This window comes from Molossus molossus, unplaced genomic scaffold, assembly GCF_014108415.1.
Source record: "Molossus molossus isolate mMolMol1 unplaced genomic scaffold, mMolMol1.p scaffold_m16_p_19, whole genome shotgun sequence".
Classification (NCBI taxonomy): Eukaryota; Metazoa; Chordata; class Mammalia; order Chiroptera; family Molossidae; genus Molossus; species Molossus molossus.
Genome location: NW_023425354.1, coordinates 30,432,579 through 30,458,402, shown reverse-complemented (window position 1 = coordinate 30,458,402; position 25,824 = coordinate 30,432,579). Strand labels below are relative to the sequence as shown.

The window sequence follows — 25,824 nt, the reverse complement described above, 5'->3', positions numbered from 1 at the left end:
TCAAAAGAGTTGATTCACCTCTTGCTGAATGTGACCTTGAGCTGCTACCTGTGGACGAAAACTAATTCTGCTCTAGGGAACAATATTTATTTTTATATGGGAGAATAAGATTTTTATTCCTACAAAGCAATGTTTCATTCAACAAACAAAAATAAAAATATTTTTCTGATTATAGGCATCGTAATGATTCCTCAAAATATGAAAACACACAGAAAAATAGAAAGAAGAAATAATAGCCACTCAAATTCTCACCACTCAGGGCTTATTCCTAACATGTATCTTTCCAGACTCCTTTCTAAGCATATTTACAAATAATACTGGAATTATGTTGCTTTTACATTTTTGCCTTTAAAAGTTTTTGTTTCATTTTTATAAGCTAACTCTGAGATATAATTTACATGTAATAAATCACTCCCATTTTAGTGTACAGTTTGATGAGATTTGACAATTGTATATATTCAAGTAACCAGTACTGCACTCAGGGTCTAGAACTTTCCATCATCCCTCAAATTCCCCAGCGCCTTTTGCAAGCAGTTCCCCCACCTGACCCTGATCTCAGACAACCCTTAATCTGCTTTATGTCACTATAAAATTTGCCATTTTTAGAAGTTCATATAAACAAAATCATATAGTGTGAACTTTTTCACTTAGAATAACATTTTTGAATATTCATTCATGTTGTAGCTATCAATAGTTAATTCCTTTTTATTGAGTGAATAAACTACCTTGTATAAATAAATTACATTAAAAATATTCATCTACTGATGAACATTTGGGTTGTCTACAGTTATTTGCTATTATGAATAACGCTGTTATGAATATTCATGTACAATTTTTTTGTGTGGACATATATTTTTATTTATTTTGGATGAATACCTAGACGTTGGATTGCTGGGTAAATGGTAATTGAATGGTTCATGTTATAAGAAACTACCCAGCTGTTTTTGCAAAGTGGCTGTACCATTTTGGATGTCTGGGAGTTCCAGTTGCTCCATGTCCTTGCTAACATTTGATATTGTCAGTCTTTTTATTTCTAGCCATTCTAGCAGTAGTTCCTTGTGTTTTCATTTTTTTGTTGTTGCATTAAAAATCCCAGCAGTATTAGCAGTATCTTGGTTTGGGAGAGAATTTGAGAGTTGAGTCGGTCCTGGTTCTACTATTTAGGTCATTTTTTGCTCTGCCTTGAATTGACCTTTTAAGTACTAGCTTTTGAACCCCTAGGACAAAGCCACAGTCAGAGCAAGAGCATGCCAAAGGGTCGAAGTTGCCAAGAGGTCAATTGGTCTACATTGAGCAACTGTGATTAAGAGCGGCTGATTCTTTCATTGCTCATGACCATGGCCTCGAGGAGGGGTGAGTGGAAGGTAGTAATTTCTTTGAATTACTGACAGAAAATTGCCCTTCTTACTTGTCCACAGAGATCATCACTCATTCATTCACTCATGCATGCATTCATTCATTCACTCGTTCACTCATTCAACAAATATTAATAGTGAACTACATCAGGGAATAAACCAAATTCTTGTCCTCCTAGCACTTAGATAGTGTCAAGTGAGCCAAGAGCGACAAAAAATAAAAATAAAGTAGGAATGAGCTAGACAGTTAAAAGAGCAGCTTATTCCACTTAGCAGGGAAGAATTCTTCAAGGAGATGACATTCTAGCGTAATTGATGATGCTATGCAAGTTTTTCAGCCGAGAGTGTTTACGAAGGATTTCTTGGGAGGAGGGGCATTTCCACAGGGAATTTCAGTGCTGGCTTAGCTGAGGAAGAGAAGGTGGGTGAAGAGGAGACCTAGAAGGTGGAGAGCAGGGTCTGGGGGTCTTCTCCTGGCCTTATCCTCAGCAAAGCTTTCTAAAAGTTCTCTTCCTCTATCGCCCAAGAGCCATATCTCAGAGGACAGCACTCCCTATTCCTACTCTCTCACTTTCAACCACTAAATCCTATAGATCCTGCTTTTTAAAATCATCTCATACCACTCTAGTCCCAAGGCACTATGCAGTTCATGTTGTCATCGTGAAGCTCTTGCGTAATTTCTCCAGACCCCTCGCGGTCTGCCCACTTTCAGACTTGCCCTCCTTCAATCCCTTCTCCACAGCCAGAGAGACCTTTCCAAAGGGCAAACCTGACCAAATTACTCACCTGCTTAAAACTCCCAGGTGTCAGTATAAAATCCAACTCATGGCTTTCCACGACTGAGTGCCTCTAGACCATCACTGTCCTTTCCTGTCCCCTTGCACTTTTCATCCCGGCTGTGGAACCATTTGCTGCTCCCCAAATATATCATGCTCTTAAGAAGCCTTCCCTAACTTCCCCCCCAAACACATTGGTGTTTCTGCTGGGTGCCCCCATAGCACCCTGTGTATCCGAGTATTGTAGTACTTGTATGTATACTATCCCATAATTGCTTAGGGATGTACCTGTCTTTCTTCTAAACTTGAACTCCTCACGTCTGGAATGCAACTCATTTGTCTTGTGTTATTACACAGAACTCAATGGTGGCTGGCTGAATTGACGAATAAAATGGAAATTGAGCAAATGATTGAATAAAGTAACACACGAAGAGAAGAATGATGAATGCATGGAAAAGTGGTTCAGCTTCTCCAAAGCTGCCTTCTGCACTGATGTTGAAAGCACATGGTGGAGGCCGGTGGGGCCTTGGGGAGCGAGGACATCAGGCCTTGGTGTTTAGAAACCTCGGGTCTGTATCTCTCTGCAGGTCTATCTTGAGCACTAGCATGGACACAGTGCTTTGAGAAAGCATTTGTGCTTTTTGCTTTTGCTCACATGTTTTTGTAAAAAACCTCTTTCTTCTTTACCCTTTGGGCCTTGGATGTATCTTTCTTCTAGGAGCTGTTAAAATCACCAAGGACAATAGAGCATACAGGTGTCATATTATAGTTGTACACCTGAAATTTATGTTATCAACTAAAGCTATTCCAATAAATTTAATGAAAAAAATCACCAAATGCAAGAAGAACTCTGGAGGTCTACTGGATGCTCGAGGTGGGGTGAGAGGAAGGAAAAGAGGAAACAGAAGCAGAGGGGCTAGGTCAGGTGCCTCCCCGGGACAGGTAGCGCCAGTGGTCTGGGTCAGGGCTGCTCACAGAACAGGAAGAAGGGCAGCATTGTGGGCTAACCCTTTGACACGTGGCTTTGACACAGCCTCCCGAGAAAGGTCTGTCCAGACAGGATGGTGACGGGGAAGAAGAGCAGCTCTAGATTGGGGGCAAACGGTGTGGGATATCTAGCAAGTGACAGACTTTTATTTCAACCCCCCCTCCTTTTCCTCTTCTATAATGGAGGAAGAAGGTTCCCTTTCTCACGGGATTGCTGATGGTGTAAGGAAGATCATTGGCCCAGCTGGTGTGGCTCTGTGGACTGAGCATCGTCCTCTGCACCGAGAGAGGTCACTGGTTCGATTCCTGGTCAGAGCACATGCCTGGGTGTGGGCTCGATACCCAGTATGGGGGATGCAGGAGGTGGCCAATCGATGTTTCTCTCTCATCAATGTTTCCATCTCTCTCCCTGCTCCCTTCCTCTCTATCTAAAAAATCAATAAAATATATTTTAAAAGACAAAAAAAAAAAAAAAAAAAAGATCATTGCTATAAAGCGCAGTCATTTAAAACCCAGCCCCGGTAAGCCCTCTCCCACAGAGCTCACCACTGGCCCTCTCAGTAAGCCCGTATGTCTGTCGTTTAGTTTGTCATTGCACTGCACCCTTGTCTGCCCATGGACAGCGATACCCATGAGAATGCCAGAGGAGGTCTTACGCATGGGCATCCCCTGTGTCCAGCCAGGGCCCGGTACAGAGGACTGGAAGATGGATAAATTATATGTTCCTTTTTCTTCCCCCATTCTTGATGCTCACAATACAGGTCATCCAGCTTGAAGGAGATGATGCTTATTCCAAGGTGACCCATGACTCCAAGGATTCCAAATTTAGCAAGTCAGTAAACAAACAGCTTCTTTATGGGTAGATAAACAACTTCATGTCAACAAACCTTGGCGTAATAAGATGTTCCTCTGAAAAGTGGCCCAAACAGCAATGAGGAAAAGACGCAGGAGCTCAAAGCAGCGTATGCCGGTGGAGGGGTATAAAGACGAGGGCCCCGGGGAGCTGTGCCAGTCGGGCAGCCACCTCGCAGCACTCACAAGGAACAAGGCACCTCCATCATGTCTGGAAACTGCTGTCCTAGGAAATGCCCCTCCGTACCAGCCATCTCTCTCTGCTCCACTGAGGTGAACTGCAGAATGCCTGTCTGCTTGCCCAGTTCCTGCCGGAGCCAGACGTGGCAACTGGTGACTTGTCAAGATGGCTGTGGATCATCCGGCTGTGGCTCCCAGTGCTGTCAGCCCTGCTATCCCACGAGCAGCTGTGCCCAGCCCGTGTGCTGCGAGGGCACCATGTGTGAGCCCTCCTGCTCCGTGAGCAGCTGCACCCAGCCCGTGTGCTGCGAGGGCACCATGTGTGAGCCCTCCTGCTCCGTGAGCAGCTGTGCCCAGCCCGTGTGCTGCGAGGGCACCATGTGTGAGCCCTCCTGCTCCGTGAGCAGCTGTGCCCAGCCCGTGTGCTGCGAGGGAACCATGTGTGAGCCCTCCTGCTCCGTGAGCAGCTGTGCCCAGCCCGTGTGCTGCGAGGCTGCTTCCTGCCAATCGGTCCTCTGTATGCCCACCCCCTGCCAGCCCAGCTGCTGCCAACCAGTTGTCTGTGAGCCCAGCTGCTGTCCAGCTGTCTGCACAGTGCCCAGTTCCTGCCAACCAGTGGTCTGCGAACCCACTTGCTGTCAGCCAGTGTGCCCCACACCTAGCTGCTGTCCATCTGTCTGCTCTGTGGGCAATAGCTGCCAGGCTGTTTGCTGTGACCCCAGTCCTTGTGAGACATCTTGCTCGGAGCCCAGCCTCTGCCAGCCAGCTCCCTGTGCAGCTCTGGTCTGCGAGCCCGTCTACCTTCGCCCCGTCTGCTGTGTTCCGAGCCCTTGCGGACCACCTTGTGTCTCCAGCACTTGCCAACAGCCCTCTTGTTGTGTCTCCAGCATCTGCCAACCCATCTGCTCTGAGCCCAGCCCCTGCTTACCAAGTGTCTGTGTGCCCCGTCCATGCCAACCTACCTGCTACATCGTCAAGCGCTATCATTCCATCTACTGCGAGCCTGTTTCCTGCCCATCTACCTCCTGCCAGCCTCCCTGCTGCCACTCGGGGTCTTCTGCATCTGTCAGCTGCCAACCAACCTGTTCTCGGACTTTCTACATACCCAGCTCCTGCAAACAGCCTTGCACGACTTCGGTTCCCTACCGCCCGATTTACCGCTCAATCTACTCTGGACCCTTCAGCTACAGGCAGCCATATCTGACGTCCATCTCCTACCGCCCTGCCTGCTACCGCCCTTGTTACTCCATCCTGCGCCGCCCCGCCTGCCTCACTTCGGTCTCCTACCGCCCGGTGAGCCCCTGCCCGCCGTGCGCCAATGCCAGCAGACAGGATTGCAAAAAGTCCACTTCCAGCCAACTGGATCGTGCTGACTCCACCCCCTGCAAGGTGGAAATCTCAGACGCCAACCCCTGCCAGCCCACAGAGGATAAATCCACCAGCTCAACCACCCGTGAGGCCACAGCCAGCCAGCCTGCTGCCACCAAGCCTGCCAACAGCTGAACTGACAGCCCACCAACTCCTGCAAAGCAAACCTCTGACTAGAGAAGAAAACTTGACGGCCCTCCCCAAAGCACATCATGACGTAGCTAGGATCTTTTTCTTTCTGCACCACCACTCACCCTCCGCTTATGCTTCACAGAACTCACCGGAAGCAGCAGTCTCTTAGTGGTCCAGATGACGGTCTCCTGGGCACCGAGAGGAGGACGCGCTGGGTCCCTGTTTGCTGCTGCCATGGAGCTTTGCTCATCATCTCCAGCCTCTTCTGGCAGACGTTGTTTTCAGTTCTCACGCATGTGCTCCTGTGTGCGCATGCTCCCTGGGGGCCTCCTCAATGAGAGAAGGATTTGTAACTGCAATAAACGTGGCCAAGTTGAGCGACACGCTGTTTGCACTGCTCTCTTGCTAATGCCGTATTCTCACCAGCTGCCTTGTGTCGTCTTTGAGAGCAGCGTCATTCACCCATCCCTCCCTCCCTCCCTCCCTCCCTCCCTCCCTCCCACTCGCTTTATCAGATAGCTGGTAGGTGCTCGGGACGGTGTTAGGCTCTAGGACTGAGAAGACAAAAGTCTCAGCCCCTGCTCTCTGAGGAGCTCACGCCAGTGGGGAGACAAATGGACAGAAAGACAATGCACTGGGAGAGGAAGGCACAGGCGTGGTGAACACAGCAGGTGTAAGGGGAAACCGGGGCAGTGTTCTTGGGGACTGTGGCACTGACGTCTTGTCTTTCAGCACAAGTATGAATGAACCAGTTAGAGACCAGGAAGGGAGAGTTTTCTGGGTAGAAGAAACATGTACAAATGAGTGTGCTTGTGAGCACACTGTTCACTAGGCGAGGCCTGGGCAACGGTGTGCTCGGAGGAGTGGTGGGCTCGGAGATCAGAGAAGCAGACAGTGAGCTGCCCTGGTCAGGCCTCGCGTGCTGGGCAGAGGCGTTGGATTTGGTGCAGGACTGACGTGAAGGCATCAAGGAGCTGAATGCGGGACAGTGACATAAAAAGCACTGTGTTTGGAATGTCCCTCTGGCCTTGGTGCTGAGAGCTGCATGGAGGAGTATGTTCTTGGGTACAGGGAGACTAGGGGGGGAGGCCAGTGGCTTTGGGATCTTCTGTGGGATGAAAACAAGTGTGGGGGGATCATGTGCACAATAAGAAAGGTAACCTGGATTTCTTGTGTCATAGTCCTATAAGACACACTCTTTGTATAAACTCCATACATAGCCTCTTATAATCTCTAAGGACAGAGCCTCTTCAAAGTGGTCACCCCTTACACTTAGTGCACAGAACAAAGAGCTATCCCTTGTCCTCAAGGTGCAGTGTGGGCTATCCTAAGCATAGGAGAAGGCAGACCAAGGCTCTCAACTTAGGCACTATTAACATTTTGGGCTGGATCATTCTTTGTAGTGGGGCAGTCCACACCCTTGTAAAGCTAAGTAACATCCCTGACCTCTACCAACTAGATGCCAGTAGTGTCCCTGGATTGTGATGACCAAAAATGTCTCCAGACATTGCCCAACATCCCCTGGAGGGCAGTGTGTGTGAAAAAATCACCCTTGTTTGAGAACCACTGGGTTAGACAATGGCAGAGGGAGAAAGCCAAGGGTGAAACTTATCCTGCCACTGGTGTTGGAGTTGCTGTCTCTTTAAGCTTTGGGATTTATCTGTTTCCTTCCAGAGTCAGAGAGGAGAATGCCAGATTGTAAATCCCTGTGCCAAGCACGGACCAAGTGCTTCATGTCAATCATGGTCATTCTGTGAGGAAATTTCTTCTCACGTATTTTACAGGTGAAAAATATAAAGGACAAACAATTTAAGTGCCCATCAAGAAAGATAAGAAATTCATGCAATAGATTATTATTCTGCAGAGAAAAATGACTGGTCAAGGAACCTTACCAATGTAACGTGGATTGATATAAACAAGCCTCAGAGAGCACACATGCATCTAAAGTTCAAAAACAACACATACACACATGCATTTACATATATGAGTACACATGCATGTATACATATATACAAAAATATACATTGTATTATATATACTATATATTTTATATCTATATTCACAGGGGGTGCTAAACACAAAATTCATATAGTCACAGCTGGTAGCATACAAATGACTACAACCCAGTTCTGTCCAAAGCCTGTGTTTGTTATGTATTGCTGTATTTCTTGATGTGATCACAACAGCCCTTGGGGATACACTAGATGTCCTCAGTGCCTTGAAGCACAGCAAAATGAAAGTTGTCTTTATTGAGAGGTTTCTCCAACCCCCCAGGCTTGCTTGAGATATAACTGATGAATAAAGTTGTAAGATATTGAAAGTGTGCCGTATGATGTGTATACACACACACACACACACACACACACACACACATATAGTGAAAGGATTTTTCCCACCTAATTAATTAACCCATCCATCACCTCACAAATTGGTCATTTTTTTGATGAGAGCATTTAAATTCTCTTAGCAAATTTTAATTACACAATACAATGTTATCAACTGTAGTCACCCTGTTATATCTATTAGATCTTTAGAACTTACCATCTTAGCTGAAAGTTTGCACCCTTCTACCAGCCCCTTGAGAGGTTTCTTTAAGCAAAGTGAGGCAAGAGAAGAATGAGAGAAACGTGGATGCAAACATGGATTTCTTCGAGACAATCAAAGTGGTATGTATGGGTGTAGGGTACTGGCATCCTTTTCAGATCGAAGTTGACACGGTGTCTCAAATCTATTTCAGTTCCATTTTGGTGGACTCACTTGGTTGAGACCAAAAATACTTCCTCTTGGGCGACGAAGGCCTTGGGATGCAGGCGTTCGGGATACGACACCCTTCGGGACCCTGTAGTCTGCAGGAGGCTGAAATGAGCAGCGATGAGGTGAGGGCGAAGGAGCCACCGATGCTGTGACATAGAGGCAATGGCAAGGATAGCCTCTCAACCACCACGGGACAGCTTTCCCGGCATTGCTCAACCAGAAACATGTCTCTTTAAAGTAGGGGCGGGGTTCTCAGGGGAGGCACTTTGAAAAGTAGCTTCCAGGATTTCCAGCATTTTCCATAATTGAGAGGGACAGGTAAGAACAAAAGTAACTGAGCAACAGCAACGCAGTTGATGAACTCTTGGTACTTTGAACATGGGGTCATGAGCCAAGAGGTCCAACAGAGTGAGTTAGTAGCTGATCCAGAAATCGAGACCAGCCCTGCCTGGCTCCCAGAGCCATGGTCTTTCCTTTCCATGGCGCCTCTCCGCTGTGAACCAGGGCAGGACGTGGGCCCGTGTGGGATGCTGGGGTTGGCTGGCGAAGCAGAGCCAGGACCAGCCCAGAGGGAGAGGGGGAGGGTCAGAAAAGCGCCTTGCAAGTCCTTCTTGGAAGAGGTTCATATAACACTAACGCGGCTTTTCAGTGACGTCCTCATGTCACTTCTGGTTGTTGTGTTTGTATATTTATAGAATGCATATGCATTGGCATCATAGTGTGAGTTTAACCTTTCTTGATGAAACGTTGGGCGGTTTTACATTTCCAAATTCAAAGATTGTCTTTGGGTGTATTGATAAGCAGAGGTAAGTACTCATGCAGGTCTGATCTAGTTGAGGAGTACAGTCACTGGAGTGGGCAGATGATCCCTAGCATGGGTCTGGGCCACCTGACCCCATGCGCCTGACCCATGAGCAGGTGTGTTGCTGCACAAATGTCAGCCTTCAATCACTATGCTATGTTAGAGTCTTTCCCTTGCCCCTCCAAAGTCTGGAGGTTCAATAGGTAATTTCAGAGGTTTTGGAGTCAGCCCAACCTAGGTTTGATTCTTATTTCTACCCTTCATTACTTGCATAATTTTGGAAACTTATTTAAATTCTGGGTTAGTTTTGCTACCTCCAACATGGTGGTGACAATTACACTTACTAAGTAGGGTCATTGCAAAGATTTCATGAATAATGCAGCCAAGGACTTGGTACATAGTAAGTACATGACAAATGGAAGCCATTACTATTGCTATTGGTACGAGCAAAGTTGAGCTTCAGGGAAGCCCAACGGGAAGGTTCTGGAGAGAATGCCCTTGGGATGCACTGCCTGGTTTTCTGTTCGCCATCTCCGACGGCGTCCTCCCTGAACTGGGTCAGGGCTTCATCTCCTGACTGAATGGTGCAGAGCCGCATTCCTGGTGGAAGAGCTCTGGCTGGGCTGCAGCCTCCTGATGAGAGGTTAGTGTCAGCCAAGGGCTGCTTCAGGGAGGCTGGGGAACCTCCTGTAAAAGCAACAGCTCATCCCAGAGCAGGAGCGGCATCAAGGAATCCAAACTTAGCAAAGAAAACTCCCCACTCAACAGACAAGCTTTAAAAGTGGGGACAACATCTCCCAGGCTCCTGAAGCCTGCTAATGAGATGTTTGTCTGCAAACCAGTAGAAACAACAACAAGGAAAGATGCTCTGTTGTGCCAACACCCCTAGTGAAAGACTATAAAAGCCCTTGTGTATTAGATGTCTTTCAAGCTCGAGTATACGGAGTTTGCAACTTCGCAGGAAGGTAGCACCAGCACCATGGTGGACAGCTGTTGTCCTGGAAATGTCACGGCCGTCCCAGCTGTACCCACCATCTTCAGGTGCCCAAAGGGTGGCAACTTCCCAAATGGTATCTGTTTGCCTAGTTCCTGCTGGAGCAGAACATGGCAACTGGTCACAGGCCAAGAAAACTGTCAGCCATCCGGCAGTGTCCCAGGTGGCTGCGAACCTGCTCCTTGCCAACCCATCTGCTTTCCAGCAACTCCTTGCGTGGGGTTTGTCTGCCAACCCATTTGCTCCTGCACAGCCTCCCATGAGTCCAGCACCGGCCAGTCTCCTTGTCAGCCCTCCTGTTTGGAATCCACCGGGGGTCAGGAACAGTGCTGTGAAGTCAGCCCCAGTCAACAAAGCTCCTGCCAGGAACATGTCTTCGTGTCCGGACCTCTCGAGGCAGCCAGTGGCCAATCAGTCTGCTGTGACACCAGGTCCTGCCAGCCATCCTGCTCTGAGGTGACTTCCTGTCCTGAAGCCTCTTGCCCACCAACTGGCTGTGCAGCTAGTCCATGCCGACCAACTTGCAGCCAAGTAGGTGCATGTCACCCCGCTAGTGGTGAAGATCAGCCCTGCAAATCAACTTATTGCCAGCCCATTTGCTACATTTTCAAGACCTGCCAATCAGTTCCCTGCCAGCCATCGACCTGCGTGTTCAGTTCTTGCAAACCTACTTGCTGTGTGACCTCCCCTTGCCAGTCACTGCACCTCCGCCAAGCAGCTCCTCCCATATCCTTCATCTGCCAGCCAGTGGCTAACTTCCAGCCCCCTTGTTCTGTAAAGTACTCTTGCAAACCAGCTTCCTGTGGCACCGTGCTGTCCGGCCAACCAGCTTGTGGCAGACCTACTTTCTGCAACCAAAGTGGCTACAAATCCCCTTCCTGCCAACCCAGCCACAAGTCCAGCTTCTGTAAGGCAACACTTGTGTGATGGAGCGCACTACGCACCTCCTCTGAGGTCTGCGGCTGTCTGCAGCGTGTATCCACCCCGGTGTCCGCCTCGGCCAAGCACAAATATGCCTGCTTGCTCACGTCCCGCCCAGTCCAGCCCTGCCTTCTCCCCAGGACCTGGAGCAGGAACCTGTGCAGCCACTGAGTGATCTGTCTTCACTGAGGAGAACCTTTCAGCAATATGGTCCACGCTGTATTTTGCATTTCCCGATGTCAGTTCATTTCACTTCAGCAAAGTCTTCTTTCCAGTTTTTTTTTTTTTTTTTTATGCTGCCCAGTCTTTAAAAAGAGTCCTTTGCTACCAACTGCTAATTAAAATGGGACTGGTTGAGCATAATGGATAAGATTCCCAGCATGCTTTCTTTCAACACATTGCTTCGTCGATTTCCTCCGGGTCACATTTGACCGCGATGACCTCGGGCCCTCTGGGTCCGTGGTCTGCATTTGGTCTGCAAGGGCAGCTGGTGTCTAGGGTTGTAGGTGCTCCAGCTGGAAGAAGTAAAGTTAATGCCTCCCTGGCTTCCAACCGTGACACCACCAACGGCTCTTTTGAGTTGAGTGGCCTCAGTGTCCTGCAGTGAATAGACTTGGGAAGCCAAAGACAGAAATGGTCCTGTGAAGCCACAGATTAAAATAAACATGAGGTTTCAGCCATTGAAAACAGCTAAAGGTTAATTCAGTTAAAAGTTATTTAAATGGTCAATTTACCTAATGGCCAATTTAAATAAAATCATACACCCTTTAATAACTTTTGGCAATTGTTTCCTATATTTTTGACAGTCTAAGAGACAGTTTTAAAAACAATTAGTCTGCCCTGGCCCGTTTGGCTCAGTGGTTAGAGCGTCGACCTGCGGACCAGAGAGTCCCGGGTTCAGTTCTCGCTAGGGGCACGTACCAAAAAAAAAAAAAAAAAAAAAAACCCAAAAAACAATTCGTCAAAGGGAACTTCTGACCAAGCATTTCTAGTGTATAATTATTAACTCTAAACCCTTTTTAAATGGCTGGGTTGGTTTCTTTCGGGGGAAGCTTAGAGGAAGATTTGCAGTGTGCGCTTATAGCAACGGCTCTGGCCTCCCATCAGTCTGGGGGCACTGGGTCTGTAGGTCTGAAACCCCCACATTCTCACACAGGTCCACAGAGGGAGGCACACTGCGGCATTGCTGTGATGACAGAGATTTAAAGAAAGTCTGAGGTGCACCGCTAGGAGAGGGGGAGACACTCAGGTGCTCCTCCCACGGGTGTTGCATTAATCTGGTTCTCCGGAGCGGGAACAATGTAGATATTTAAGATATTCGAATATTTAGTTATTTAAAGGAAAGGCTCACGTGGTTATGGAGGCGGACAAGTCCACCTCTGGGGCTGAAGTGTGGGCCTGCGCTGCAGAGCCAGGAGAGCCCGTGATGAAGGTGACGTCTGAGGCTGTTTGCTGAAGAATGTATTTGTTCAACAGAATAAAAGATCTGCTTGTTGGGCAAGAGTGGTGCATGGGAGAACAGAAATTTAATCAATTAATTTACGCCCAGCCAGTGTGGCTCAGTGGTGGAGTGCCGACCCAGGCACCAAGAGGTCACTGGTTCGATTCCCGGTCAGGGCACATGCCCAGGTTGTGGTCCGATCTCCAGTGGGGGGCGTGCAGGAGGCAGTCAATCGATGTTCTCTCTCATCGATGTTTCTCTCTCTCTCTAAAGATCAATAAAGAAAAAAATATTTTAAAAAAGTAATCAATGTATAAGTACATAAAGAAAAAAAATAAACGAGAGAGGGGCCTTGCAAGAACCCAAAATGATAATGTGCTACCCAAGGAATAGAATTGACTCAGTTATTGGCAACTGAAGTCCAAACAGAAAATTATAAAGCAGAAGGAAGAGAGAGAGGGACCTCGGTATCTCAAAATTATTACCACGGGTGGAATGTCGTCCAGAAATGACACTTTGATGGGAACCCTCTTTCAGTTCTCACGCCCACATCGTCCGCGAGATTTCAGAAACGCTGAGGAAGGATGAGATCGCAAGTGGGATGCGCCGTCCCTCCGTCCTGAACAGAATTCGCAGCAACGGTCCTCACATACAAGTCGAAGGAGTTACAGCTCCTTAAATAATTTGCTTCGTAATACTAGAATGCTCGAGACACTGGGCACTAGTTTTCGCCCATCGAAGTCCCTTTCTTTCCGTTGTTCTGATGATGGATTTCTCCGCCGCGCTGGCAAACGCTGTCCGCTGGCCACCTGCCCGCCCGCAGGCTGCGCGCTTCCAACGCGGCAGGTGTGGGGGGCTGTTGGGAAGCTGCGCACCTTCCCTACGCTTGGCAGCAGCGCACATGCCAGAGCCTTTATGAGCTCCTTTCGGGTTTGCCAGGACTTGTCCATAAAACATCGAAACCTCCCATTATAAAGAATGTTCCGCCGAGCCCCGACAGGCTCATAACTAAGTCTTCACTTACACTTCTGTCCTGAGTAGGGAGCAATTTTAAAAATACAGGGAAGGGTTGAGAAAAATAGGACAAACCCCACCAACCAGAATCGACATCTTCTTACACCTACTTTGGATCGTTAGGAAATGTAATGGAAATAAAACCTTATTGGTAAAGTTGAAGTCCTTTTGTATCCTCTCCAGGGCCATTTACCTTCTTCCCTGCTCAGGTACAACCTTGTGTGCCCCTCTCCTCACTGTTCAGTTGTATGTGCGTACTGTTTACAAAGTATTCAAGCAATAACCATAGTATCCCGGTTTAGAAATTTAAGGAAAAAAAAAATATATATATATAATGTAAAATTATAAAATTTACTTTTTTCCTTTATTATTGCTCTTAAGAGTAATTTTTATTAAGAATTAAGATTTATAGCAATAATTAAGCTTCATAATTAATAACTTATTATTAAGAATTAAGAATACAATTGCATGGAGTACTATGCAGCTGTAAGAAAGATCTATCCTTTGAGACGACATGGAGGGACCTGGAGAGTATTATGCTAAGCGAAATAAGCCAGTCAGAGAAAGACAAGTACCACATGGCCTCACTTATTTTTGGACTATAATGAACAAAACAGACCGATGAACAAAATAGACTCAGAGACACGGAAGCAGGGGACAGACTGATAAACCTCAGAAGAGGGGGATGAGGGGAGGGAAGACATAAACCACAGAACGTATACGCATGTATGCGTAACCAATGGACATAGACAACAATGCTGGGGGAGGGGAGCAGCGGGATCGGGAAGAGGGTGTCAATGGGGAAAAAAGGAGAAACATCTGTAACAAAAATAAATTAAAGAAACTCCTGGACAAAAAAAAAAAAGACTGACCTTTAGTCCTCCATGTACTTCCAGGTTTATGACATAGTTAAAAAAAAAAAAAAAGAACGCAATTGCACTTTGATACATGGATCTGTTTCATTAGATTAGTTATCTATTGCTGCATAACACATGGCACCAAAATTTAGTGTTATCTCACCGTTTGTGCGGGCTCGAAAGCCAGGTGTGGCTGCGCTGGGTGCTCCGGCTCGGGGTCCCCGAGCAGGCAGTTGCTGAGAGGCTGGCTAGACCTGGAGTCACTTCATGGCTTGGATGGTGACGGATTCACTGCCGAGCTCACTCTTGTGGCTGCTGGCAGGCCACAGGGTCTTGCCAGTTGTTGGCCAGAGATATCATTTCCCTGCCATGTGGGCTTCTTCACACACTGGCCGCTTGCCCTCAGGGCATAGCAGCTGGATCCTCCCAGGGCGAGGGGCCCAAGAGGGAGAGATTGAGATCAATATGGTCACCACGTTCACTGTCCTCCGTTGGTTAGAGGGAGGTCAGTAAATCCAGCCTGCACTCCAGGGGAAGGGACTACGCCAAGGTGTGAAAGCCAGGGGTGGGCATAATCGGAAATCACCTTAGAGGTTGCCTAACACAGCCTGCTTTTGGGTCCCCCAGTGAGTCACATGCTAAATGCACTCCCTCCCTCTCAAGGTCCCCAAATCTCATCTTACTCCAGCATAAGCTCCAAGTGCAGAATCCCACCGGAGAAAGCAGGTCCAAGTGTGGATGCACAGCTCCTGAAGTACAGCTTGTAGAGTGCAATTCTTCTACACCTGTAGGCTTGTGAATCTAAAGACACACTTTTCTGGCTCTCACATACCTGACACGCAGTAGTGGGAGAGCACAGGATAACCGATGTAGGCACCTCTTTTCCAGGGGTGGGGAGAATGAGGGTATAAGGCAGTCGCCAGTCTAATTCTGAAATCAAGTTGGGCAAATGTTGGTAGTTCCTTGATTAGGTGTCCATGCCTGGGAATAATTCTCCATGGTTCTTGGATTTGCTCTTCGGGCTCTTAGTTCTGATCTCGGAACCATCCTTCTTCCTTCTTCATGAAAAAAGAGCACAAGTTTCTTGCTGAGCAGCAATCTCAGCCTGTTTTCTGCCAGCAGAATTCTGGGGGTCCCAAAAGACTTCTCACCCTGCACTGTCTCTGGTCTCATTTGCTCAAGCTGGAAATGTTTGTGCATACATAATTCTATATGTCTGGAAATATTCAGCTGGCGAGGGGCCAGAATCACCAAGCCCCTTCACTCACGTGCGTGGCGCCTGGGCTGGGCTTAGCCGGGACTGTCTAGATGTGGCATTTCTGCATGGCCTGCACTCCTCTCAGCAGGATGCAGGTTTGGTCACAGCAGCTGGACCAACGCCCGTGAGGTGGGCTGACAGCAGGGGGTCCTGGAACAGGTGGTCCTGCAGCAGGTGGCTGGTAGCATGAGTGGGTCATAGTGTCAGGGATGGAGGGTTTGCTTCCACTCAGAGCCAAGTTTCTAAAACCTTAGAATGCATCCTTTCCTGGGTTTTTAACATGGTGATTTTGCGAAAATCAGTATCACTGAGAAGGACAAATCCATTCCTTATTACTTTATATGTAATTCTCCATGACTCTGAGGAATGGTTTGGAGGAAGTTGCTGACTAAATGTGAGAAATCTTATTAAAAGAAACAGACTGGTTGATTCTTCGTCTGCTCATCATCTAAGCTCTGTCTTTGTGTGTGTGTGTGTGTGTTTTTTTTTAACTTTAATTTTTTATTGTTGAAAGTAATACAGATGTCCCTCCCTTTTCCCCATCGACCTTCCTTCCCGCTCCCATCCCTCCTGCTGTCCCCAACCTGATGTCGATTGTTGTGCATATAGCCTCCTTCTTCGTGGTCATGAGGTTCAGAAGACTGTCCTGGTAGTGACCGGAATGGGATGAAGGAAAAGCTCATGGCCAGTGAAGAGGTCAAGGTGTTAGATGAATTATCTTTGTAGACGTTGAATTCACTAAACATAAAGACAAGTCTAGAGGAGAGAAAGACAGCGATCCACAAATGAATGAGTGGAAGTTCCTGAAAACAGGTAGAAAATAACCCAAAGGAAGTGCAGGGGCAGCACAGCCGGATGGTGTGAACGTCAAAGCAACTCAAGTTTTTGAAGGAGGAAAGGGGAGAAGCCACTTGGAGAAGTAGGTTTTCTACTCTCACTAGTGCCTTGGTCAAAATTCAGGGCAATATAACCTGGGTGAGGCCTGACTTCATAAAATCTTACTGGCTTAAGGAATCTTGCAAATCAGCCGGCCAAAATACCCATTTGTTTATGCAATCATTCCGCAACATCTGTATTACTTTCATTTGAGTCTATGCTTGAGCATCTCTAGAGAAGGGACACTCCACCTGCACAGGAAACACTGTTTCTCTGGACAGCCCCAAGAGTGAGTTTTCACTTACTTTTGCCAAAATTAGTATCGATAGCTCCCATGATTGGTCTTATTTCTTGACCCCATAAGGCCACACAAGACACATCCAGTCTATCTTCTGCAGACAGCTATTCCCATATTTGAAGACAGTGGGGCGTTCCCTTCCCCCAAAGGTTTTCTTTTCTCTTGGATAATTCTCACCGGATGGCTCCATTCTTCCTCATGTGCTTTGGCTTCCAGGTCCATTCTCAGGGAGCCGCTCTCCTCAAAGCTGCAGTGATTCAGTGTTCCTTTGAAGAGACATGATCAGAGTCTGGCCCTGGCTATTTTGTCCAACCGGCCCAGGATGTGAAGTAGTCATCCTTCTCCCTCTCTTTTCATCCCAGAAAGAGGAAGGAGGGAGGGAGGGGGAGAGAGAGGGGGAGAGGAAGGAAGGAAAGGAGGGGAGGAAGAGAGAGAGAGAAAGAGAGAGCGAGAGCGAGAGAGAGAGAGAGAGAGAGAGAGAGAGAAACATCAGTATGAGAGAGAAACATTGCTTTGTTGTCTCCAGCATGAGCCCCAATAGGGGATCAAACATGCAACCTGGCTATGTGCCCTGACTGGGGATTGAACCTTCCACCTTCTGGTGTACAGGACAACATCCAACCAACTGAGCCACACTAGGCAGGGCGTTATCCTTCTCTTTTGAGTATAGCCCATATTTCCCCAAGGTCATATCTGCCTGATGATGTCACTGAGTACTGTTCTTTGTTAGATATCTCAACCCCATTAGGAAATTTTCTGGGATTTGAATGACTAAGTCTCTATTTAGTGAGGTGGCATTTGTCCTCTTATAGGGGACACTTCTGTCACTCCTCAAATGGTTTCCTGGCTCCTGTGTCTATAGTCTCTGCTCCTACTTTTGCATGCCCATTGCTAAGTTCATATCCCTACTCTAGTCGTACTGATGTCCTTATTGTCATTGTGTGGAAGAGAGAGTTCTTCACGTTCAGATTTAGCATCAACTTCAGGTATATGCCTCTTTACTTTGACTTCAAGTTAGCCATAGTGCTTCTTCCCTAGTGAACTCCAGATGCCTTGAGTATCAGTAGGAAAGACTATTTGGTAGCTTTGCCCCAAGCTGTCTGCCTAACTGTCCCTCTAGTACATCTCTTATCCAGGGTCTCAGCTTGAAGTTGCTTATTATTATTGGGTAAAGTGCAATGTTGTCACTGGAAATGAGACATGTTTTGGCAATTGCCACTGAATTCAGTCTGTATTTCTGCACTCCCTTCATAAGGTATTATGAGATTCTTTCTCAAATTGCCCTGCAGAAATTCAGATTCACTTTCTACTAAATTTCATTGATTGACTAATCTAGCAAAACCAAAAAGCTAAAGGATTAACCGTGACTTGGTCTAAGTGGTCCCATGTTCTTTTTCTAGAGGTTCCCAAAGGTTCTTTTGAACAATCCATTCTAAGAATCTTTCTCGGAGGTGAGATCAAACTTAAAGGTGTTTGATTCGCAGAAGCATGAACACGAAATGGCACCTGCTGAGCACCTTCAGCATCTCTTGTCCCATAAGATAGCTCAGTATCAACGTGTGCTTTACGTCTGTTCTCTGAGCACGCTGGGACCCTGTGCACACATACAGTGACATGCTCTTACTGGGAGAATTTAGATATCTGTTAAATTATTAAATTATCTGTTAAATCCCTTATAAATGTTCAGTCATTTTTCCAATTTGAGAGTCTTCCTCGCATAACCTTCACAAATTCTTTGTGCTACGTTCCCCAGGGAGGTCTCAGATCTTATCTCAGTCCCTGGTCTCAGCATAAACTAAGGAGAGTGGATCCCGTCTGCAAGCCTGGATTCTCCTTGCCAGATACGGACATGTCGATGGTTCATGGGTCTTGAGTTGGTTGAGGGGTGGATACAAATGCATTATGCAAAAAATAAATAAATTAAAAATTAAAAATAGCAGCACCACACTGAGGAGTGTACTTCATATTAAACCTCTTGATGTTATTTTGAAATAAGGTTTGATCTCATTTTTTAGATAAAAAGGAATTAAAACCTCCTTCTTTCTCTATCCTCTCCCCCCTCCCAATCCCCCAATGTTGCAAGTTTTCCTATTAGGTTGGGAAGGAAACATCATAATCTTCATTTTTAATATAAAGAGTAACTCATGCTTGAGGAGAAAAATAATATGTGAATGAAAAATGGAAAACTCTGGTCCCTTAACACCCCACCCCAATCCTGGTCCCCTGGTGCAAACTACTGGTTTCTGTGTATTATGACCTAAAGCTTCCCCGTTATAGATGGTTGGTAGTGTTCCCTGTTTGAAAGATGGAAGACAAATAAAAACTAGTGCTGATTTCTAAAACTCAAGCAAAGACACAAGATTACCAACACACAATGATAGACCTTTGCCCTGTTCAATGGCCTCCTTCCTTTGCTTACAATCATTTTGTAAAAAACATATTTTTGTATTTTGTTTGTTTGTTTTCCTTTTCTGTGTGGTATTTTTAAAAATTAAATTAATATTCTAAAAATATTTTATTCTTTTCTTTTATTTTTTTTTGCCAGTCTCAAATCATCTGCAGCTTCCTTCATTAATAATTACTTTCTAATATAATTAGCTCCCCCCAGATAACTAGATGGGATTTGAATGAGGTAGAATCTGTCCTCTGTTCGCCACTTCTGTCCCTCCTCAGACACTGAATTGCAAATATTCAATTATTTCAGATCTACAACAGTGAAAATTTCCTGTGGGTCAAACGAACATATCCCGTACATGGCCTTTTGCAATCAAATCCTAATACACAGCTCCCTATAACTCTCTCTGGTATCCTTATACACTGGAAAGTATTTTAAAAGACCCAGAGACATAGATTGCCAAACCTCAGAGAAGGGGGACGGAGGGGAGAGGTGAGATAAACCAAAGAACTTACATGCACGTGTGCATAACCAATGGACATAGACAACAGTGCTGGAAGGGTTGCGGGGGTGGTAGTGGTAGGGATGGGGAGGAGGGTGTCTAAGGGGGTAAAAGGAGAAACATCTATAACAAAAATAAATGAATAAAAATTGAAAATTAAAAAAAAACGGCATTAGGACAATAATCACACACAGGAAAATAGTTGAAAAGGAATTAAGACAACTTAAACCATTCTTTCTTCTGGTGTCTTTTAGAATGGAATTTAGTCTGTCATTTTGCTCGTTGTTTTGATATCTATTTAACAACTAGGGTACACTTAAGACTTGTCCTGAGAAATTCCACTTCCGAAGAGCAAAAATCATGCATTATTTCTCTTATATTGGTAATCCCAAATGTGAGGTTGGCATAATGGACTTTGATAAAGAAGGTTGGGGGCAAAAAGAATATATGATGGTTGAGGCAGACTCATAAAGGTCAACACTGAAACAAAAACTCAGTAGGGAGTCACCCCAGTGCCTATGAATTAGGAAAATAGAATGGAAGATGCCATTGGAGACTTACAAATGGTCCCAAAGACATGTGTAAAGAGCCTATAGGCCCCACACATAACATGTGGAATTTTCCTGTGTGTGTGGTATATGACATTGGTGATGTTTTTGTTGATCTCAACAGTTTGCCCATATACATGGGTTCATTTTATAACAATAAGTGTTATGATATCAGGAAGTTTCCATTTATAACCCAACTTCTTAGAAACTTCCTGGCAATGCCTGAACCTACTGGAGCTGGAGAAATATTTGCTGACAGTGATTTTATGATGACCAGTTCAGAGCCATTGCCAACAAATCTGCGTGTCGCTCTTTGGAGGGCTCCTTACACTCTAAGGCAATCCTAGCCCAATGTCTTAAAATTTAGCCTCTTTCTTTTGTGGTGTAGGAATAGATGTGGAAGAAACTTGTAAAATATAAAATATCCTCTCAATCTAAGGGAGTATGAAGGGAGTATAGGACACATAATTCAGGTCACAAAAGGACATATAAGCTGAGTCGAGTTTATTAGGTGATAAATTGTGAAATGCCTTAGTTGCAAAGACGACGATTCTAATGACGGCAGTGGGTAGAAAGCAAATGATAAACACAACAAAGAAGTGTGGCAGGAAGACATATTAGAGGTGGAAAAATTAACCAGTCATTAAGACAATCAGCAGGGGTGGAGGATGGGGATGGAGAAACGTATGCATATCTAATTTCTAATGATGCTCATTAGCTAAATCCAAACCATCACTATTGGCCATTAAGTCCAACTTTTTAACAAGGGCAACAAAGAGTAGGATATATTTGTTTTTTTTTTTTTTTTTTTTTTTTTTTTAAAAAAAACAAATTCTGTTATTTCCCTGATAATAGCTATTTTACTGAAGGAATTAATATAAGTAGCCTGTTTTACATATACGTCTAAGCTTCAGAAAAGGAGTTCCCTCCATTGGACTGAACTACCGGAGAACAGGAGGAAGGAACAGTTAAGTCACTCAATGCACAAATGTCCAACTGTCAAGCACCTTTCTTAGGACAGACCTGTAGGAAGGAAGTTAACAGTTGCTGGTTTAGAGCAAAGAATAAGAGGAGAAAGCAGTGATTCAGCCACTAAACACAATGAAGATTCGATCATTTCAAATACAGAAAACTCTATAAATGCTACTACCAACAACAATGTATTATATAACAGCTAATTGTGCAATAGCTGATTGTTTATACAGTCTTCACAGACATTATAAGTTGTTTCAAGGGTCAGCAAGCAAAAACAGCTCTTGTAATTCAAATTCTGGTACATATATTGCAAATGCTGGGATGCTCATTACTTCCCTTATTTCAGTCAGCTCAGATTGCATAAAAATTATCTCTGGCCCTGGCCAGTTTGGCTCAGCGGTTAGAGCGTTGGCCTGCGGTCCGGAGAGACCCAGGTTCAGTTCCCGCTAAGGGCACGTACCTCGGTTGCAGTTTGTCCCCGGCCCTGGTTGGGTCGTGTGGGTGGCAGCCACTCGATGTGTCCCTTTCACGTCGATGTTTCTCTCTCTCTCTCCCTCCACTCTATCTGAACAAAATATGGAAAAGTGTCCTCGGGTGAGGACTAAAAAAAAAAAAAATTATCTCTGATGCTGATACCCATTTGGTTTCTTTTTTTTTTTTTGATATTTTGTTCAGATAGAGTGGGAGGGAGAGAGAGAGAGAGAGAGAGAGAAACATCGACGTGAAAGGGACACATCGAGTGGTTGCCACCCACACGACCAAACTGCAACCGAGGTACATGCCCTTAGCGGGAACCGAACCCGGGTCTCTCTGGACCGCAGGCTGGTGTTCTAACCGCTGAGCCAAACCAGCCAGGGACCATTTGGTTTCTTTATGTCTCAGATTCCTTAAGATTTTTCAAATAGGAGTTCACTGTTCTCACTTGAAAGGTGTTTCAGTAGTTGAGAAGTATTTTGTTTAAGAACTCAGAGAAACAAAATTTCCTCCTGTACTGTTTATATCCATTTTGGGCCATTAATTTCTCTTCGTAATATTTTTCTACACAATTCAAATATTATCCTTTGCATGCATAAGTAACATTGAGGGTTCCTCCTTTCTTATGTCATAATTATGATTTTACCAATGGATCTTAAATGAAATCATATTTCTTCTTATAATCAGCTTATTTGTATGGGGAAAATACTCTCATAGTGAACTTTTTTGGCCTTAGTTGTTTTTTATGTACACTAGTAGATTTCTGGTTTGCTATATTTATCACCTTTAGACATTGAAAGGAGAATGCTTAGGGAAAACTGGGCTCACTTTGCTAGGAATCAACTTGAAGAGGTAAAAGGGTCACGAAATGTGTCCCTTTCCATCTTAATCTTTGTTCCAAGCAAGAATCTGAATGAGGCTCAAGGGTTCGGTTTTGATCATGTCCTTATGTTGGATAAAGAAAGCTTTTGTTCAGAAAGAGAGTCTTTCTGGCCGGGGACCGGGGCAAACCCTGGACACGGGGCAGCGAAGGAGGGGCGAGGCAGGTGTGCTGTCCTTCTGGCTTTACACTGCTTATGTAACGTAGGCATTTTTACGTTTTGGGCACGAGTCTGAGAGTGGCTGTCTGTGTTGTAAATCAAGGTTCCTCAGAGGAGAAGGCCTCGGGCGACCCAACACAGGGCCCAACCGCTCTTAGAAAAGGCCACCAATGGAGAGATTTTCACGGGGTCAGAAAGGGATGGGACTGGGAAGAGACTGTCGTGCCTGGGCCTGCCCTCGAGGGCCCAGTGTCCATTCATATTTGTAAACAAACACATTGTCGCTACACTCTTTCCGGTCTTCCCATACGGTCTTGGCCATAGGACGGCTGGAGGAAAATGATGAGTGACCTAAGCTGTGGCTTTGATTCACAAGTGTGGCTAAAGCCGAGGAGAAGTGGAGCCTTCTTGGGCAGCTGAGATGAGGAATCGGAGAGTCCGAGGCTCCAAAGGAAAAGGAAAAGGAGTGGATGAAACAAAGACCAAGGACTGAGGCTGATTTCCTGCAACTAACCCCCGTTCTCTCCCCACCAGCATTGCGTCGCCCCGGAGTGCTTCATCTGGAGGTTGACGTTCGTGTCTGATTCAAATCACAAGTGTGTAACTCATGGGACGGAGGGGGGGGACTATGATGGGTGTGAACAAAGACAAAAAAAAAAAAGAGTCAATGCAATATTCTGATGATAACTGCACATCACTGAGGATTCTATTTTGTGTTTTTTTAAGAGAAAAGAAAGGTAAATAAATCCAGTCATCCAAAAATAAATTAGAACTATCAGAAATAACCAAAAGGTATCATGGTAGAAACAAACCAAAACACAGATTTTTTTTTATGCTGTTGCTCACGACGCAGTAACAAGAGTGAGGACGCGTACGTGGGGACGGCAGCAAGATGCCACCCAACACTCGGAATCTACATTAAAAACGACCGGAACCGAATTATGTAAAGGCACCTTAAACAGGGGGACATCTTCAAAGTCTGTGGAATTGGTTCAGATCTGATTAAAGACACAGGCAATGTGAAACCTAATTGAGGGTGTTGGTGTCACGGAAACTGGGAATTGAGACAGCGCTGAGGCAAATTCGGCAGCACCCCCCGCCCTCCGCCCCAAGCTCTGCTCAGGGAGATGGGGAGTAGGGGCAGGACTGTGAGTTTTCACGTTCCATTGGTGAAAACTATTGTGAAACAAACGTGTCCACTGCCAGCTGACATTTAGTTCCTTTACCTTCCGGTCCTGATTCCTCGCTCCTGCGGTAGCTGAGAAGTCCCAGTGACAGTTAATTCTCCTGTAAGTTCGCAAACAGGCGTCCTTGCTTTACGGGCTTGGCTAAGGTGAGTCTGCTCCAAGACGGGGCTTCACCTTGGGTGTGTAAACAACATCAGGTCCAGAGTCACGATCAGGGCTGCGGATTCTGCCCTGAATGCCTTTTGGAAGACAGCCTCCCTCCCCGCTTCTCCGAGGGAGGCCTATGATCATGACAGTGTGCATGTTTTCTCTACAGCATAAGGAATTTGCAAGCTTATAGACTTCAGAGAATATTACCATGTCGTTGAGCGATCAATTGAATAATGACAGGGTGAGTCACAGTGAGCAGGAATCTCGGGCATGTCAGGAATCCTGATAAAAACCTGGTTGTCAGTTCCAAAGCTCGAGTGCCCGGTAATTAAACATTTGGGCACCCAGAGCGGTCCGTTCCATCCTCGGGAAGCTCTTCGAGAGAGTCTCTCCACATTTCAGGTTATACTCATCCCAGGCCCCTGAACTTTTTCTCCACCAGAAGCATCGATGCTGTATAATCAGACTAGAATTTCTGAGCACGCCCCGACCCGTTCGAGCTCTGCCCTCCATTTCAGCCCTTTGCCAGGAAACACGTTCCTTTTCCTCCGCACGTGGCGCTGATCCGCCTGCTCCTAGGATGCAGCATTTCCCCGACCGGTCATCACAGATTTTCCGATGGTGCAGAGACTTAAGAGAACAGTCCTATGGATTTACCCTTTAAGATTCTCAGAGGGGCAAGGGAGGGGATGGCCACTTGTCCAAGGCTGAGATCATGATTTTATATCAGGATGAATGAAACAGGCCAGCAGCCGGCTCACTGATCTACAGGGAAAAGGAAGAAACAAATCAAAGCGATAATTAACTAAATGTTTGGTTGTCAACAAAGCTTGGGGGAGTGAGATTACTGGCACGTTTGATGGACAGGCCTATCATTAAGGAGAAAATGCCAATTTGTTTCCTAAAGTGGCTATCCAAATTTATACCACCCTCCACTTCCCTCCAACACGCAAGGGCTTCGGCGGATTCATTTTCCCTTGATTCTTGGTAGTGGCAGACTTTTAAGTTGTTTTTCAATATAGTGGTGTAAGTTGGAATCTTGAGGTTTTGGTTTGCGTTTTTCTCAATTACTTACAATTTTGAGTATTTTTTTTTTTTTACATTTATTGGTTATGTGAGTTTTCGCTAACATAAAATTCCTAGCCACATCTTTATCCAATAGTCTACTGAGTTGTTCATGGTTACTGGTTTGTGGGAATTATTTACATTCTTGAGGCCCATCCTTTGCCTCTGCGTGTACTGTGAGTACTTTTTCCCGTCAATACCATGTGGGGCGAAGGAACTGGGCCCAGGGAGCCCATGGACTCATGAGGAAGAGTAAATAGTTGTTTTTTAGTAATAAATAGTTCGTAACAAAGCAACAGATAATTAAAATAACTTAAAAATCTGTTTTATTCATATCCTATGCCCACATTTTCTTTCCTAATATTATTGAACTTGGTCTTATAGCATCTTAGCTGATCAATCTTCCCAGAGTTTGATCTCTTTTGTTCACTTTTTAAAAGACCAAACTTTTGGTTTTGTTGAATTCACTATTTTTCTTTACTTTCTGTTTTATTAATTTCTTTCGCCCCCCCCTTCCCCTTTTCTTCTGTGTAGTTTGGGGGCAATGCTATTGCTTTTCTTTGAATTTCTTAATATGAGGCATTGAACTCATTAATTTTGAGGTTTTCTTCTTTTCTTATAGA

The 25,824-nt window shown here is 45.6% G+C and overlaps 2 protein-coding genes across 2 annotated transcripts; both read left to right on the top strand.

Moving 5' to 3' along the window:
• Positions 1–4,177: 4,177 nt before the first annotated feature.
• LOC118634123 (keratin-associated protein 16-1) lies at positions 4,178–5,653 on the top strand. The gene has a single exon (XM_036268439.1). It carries the CDS (start codon positions 4,178–4,180, stop codon positions 5,651–5,653), a length of 1,476 nt encoding a protein of 491 aa, XP_036124332.1.
• Positions 5,654–10,185: 4,532 nt separating this feature from the next.
• Positions 10,186–11,127, top strand: KRTAP29-1 (keratin associated like protein 29-1). The gene has a single exon (XM_036268438.1). The coding sequence runs from the start codon at positions 10,186–10,188 to the stop codon at positions 11,125–11,127; it is 942 nt and encodes a 313-aa protein (XP_036124331.1).
• The last annotated feature ends 14,697 nt before the right edge of the window (positions 11,128–25,824 follow it).

What these genes read in the sequence shown, in the direction of transcription:
- LOC118634123 (XM_036268439.1), top strand. Translation starts at nt 4,178, where the DNA reads ATGTCTGGAAACTGCTGTCCTAGGAAATGCCCCTCCGTACCAGCCATC.
- KRTAP29-1 (XM_036268438.1), top strand. Translation starts at nt 10,186, where the DNA reads ATGGTGGACAGCTGTTGTCCTGGAAATGTCACGGCCGTCCCAGCTGTA.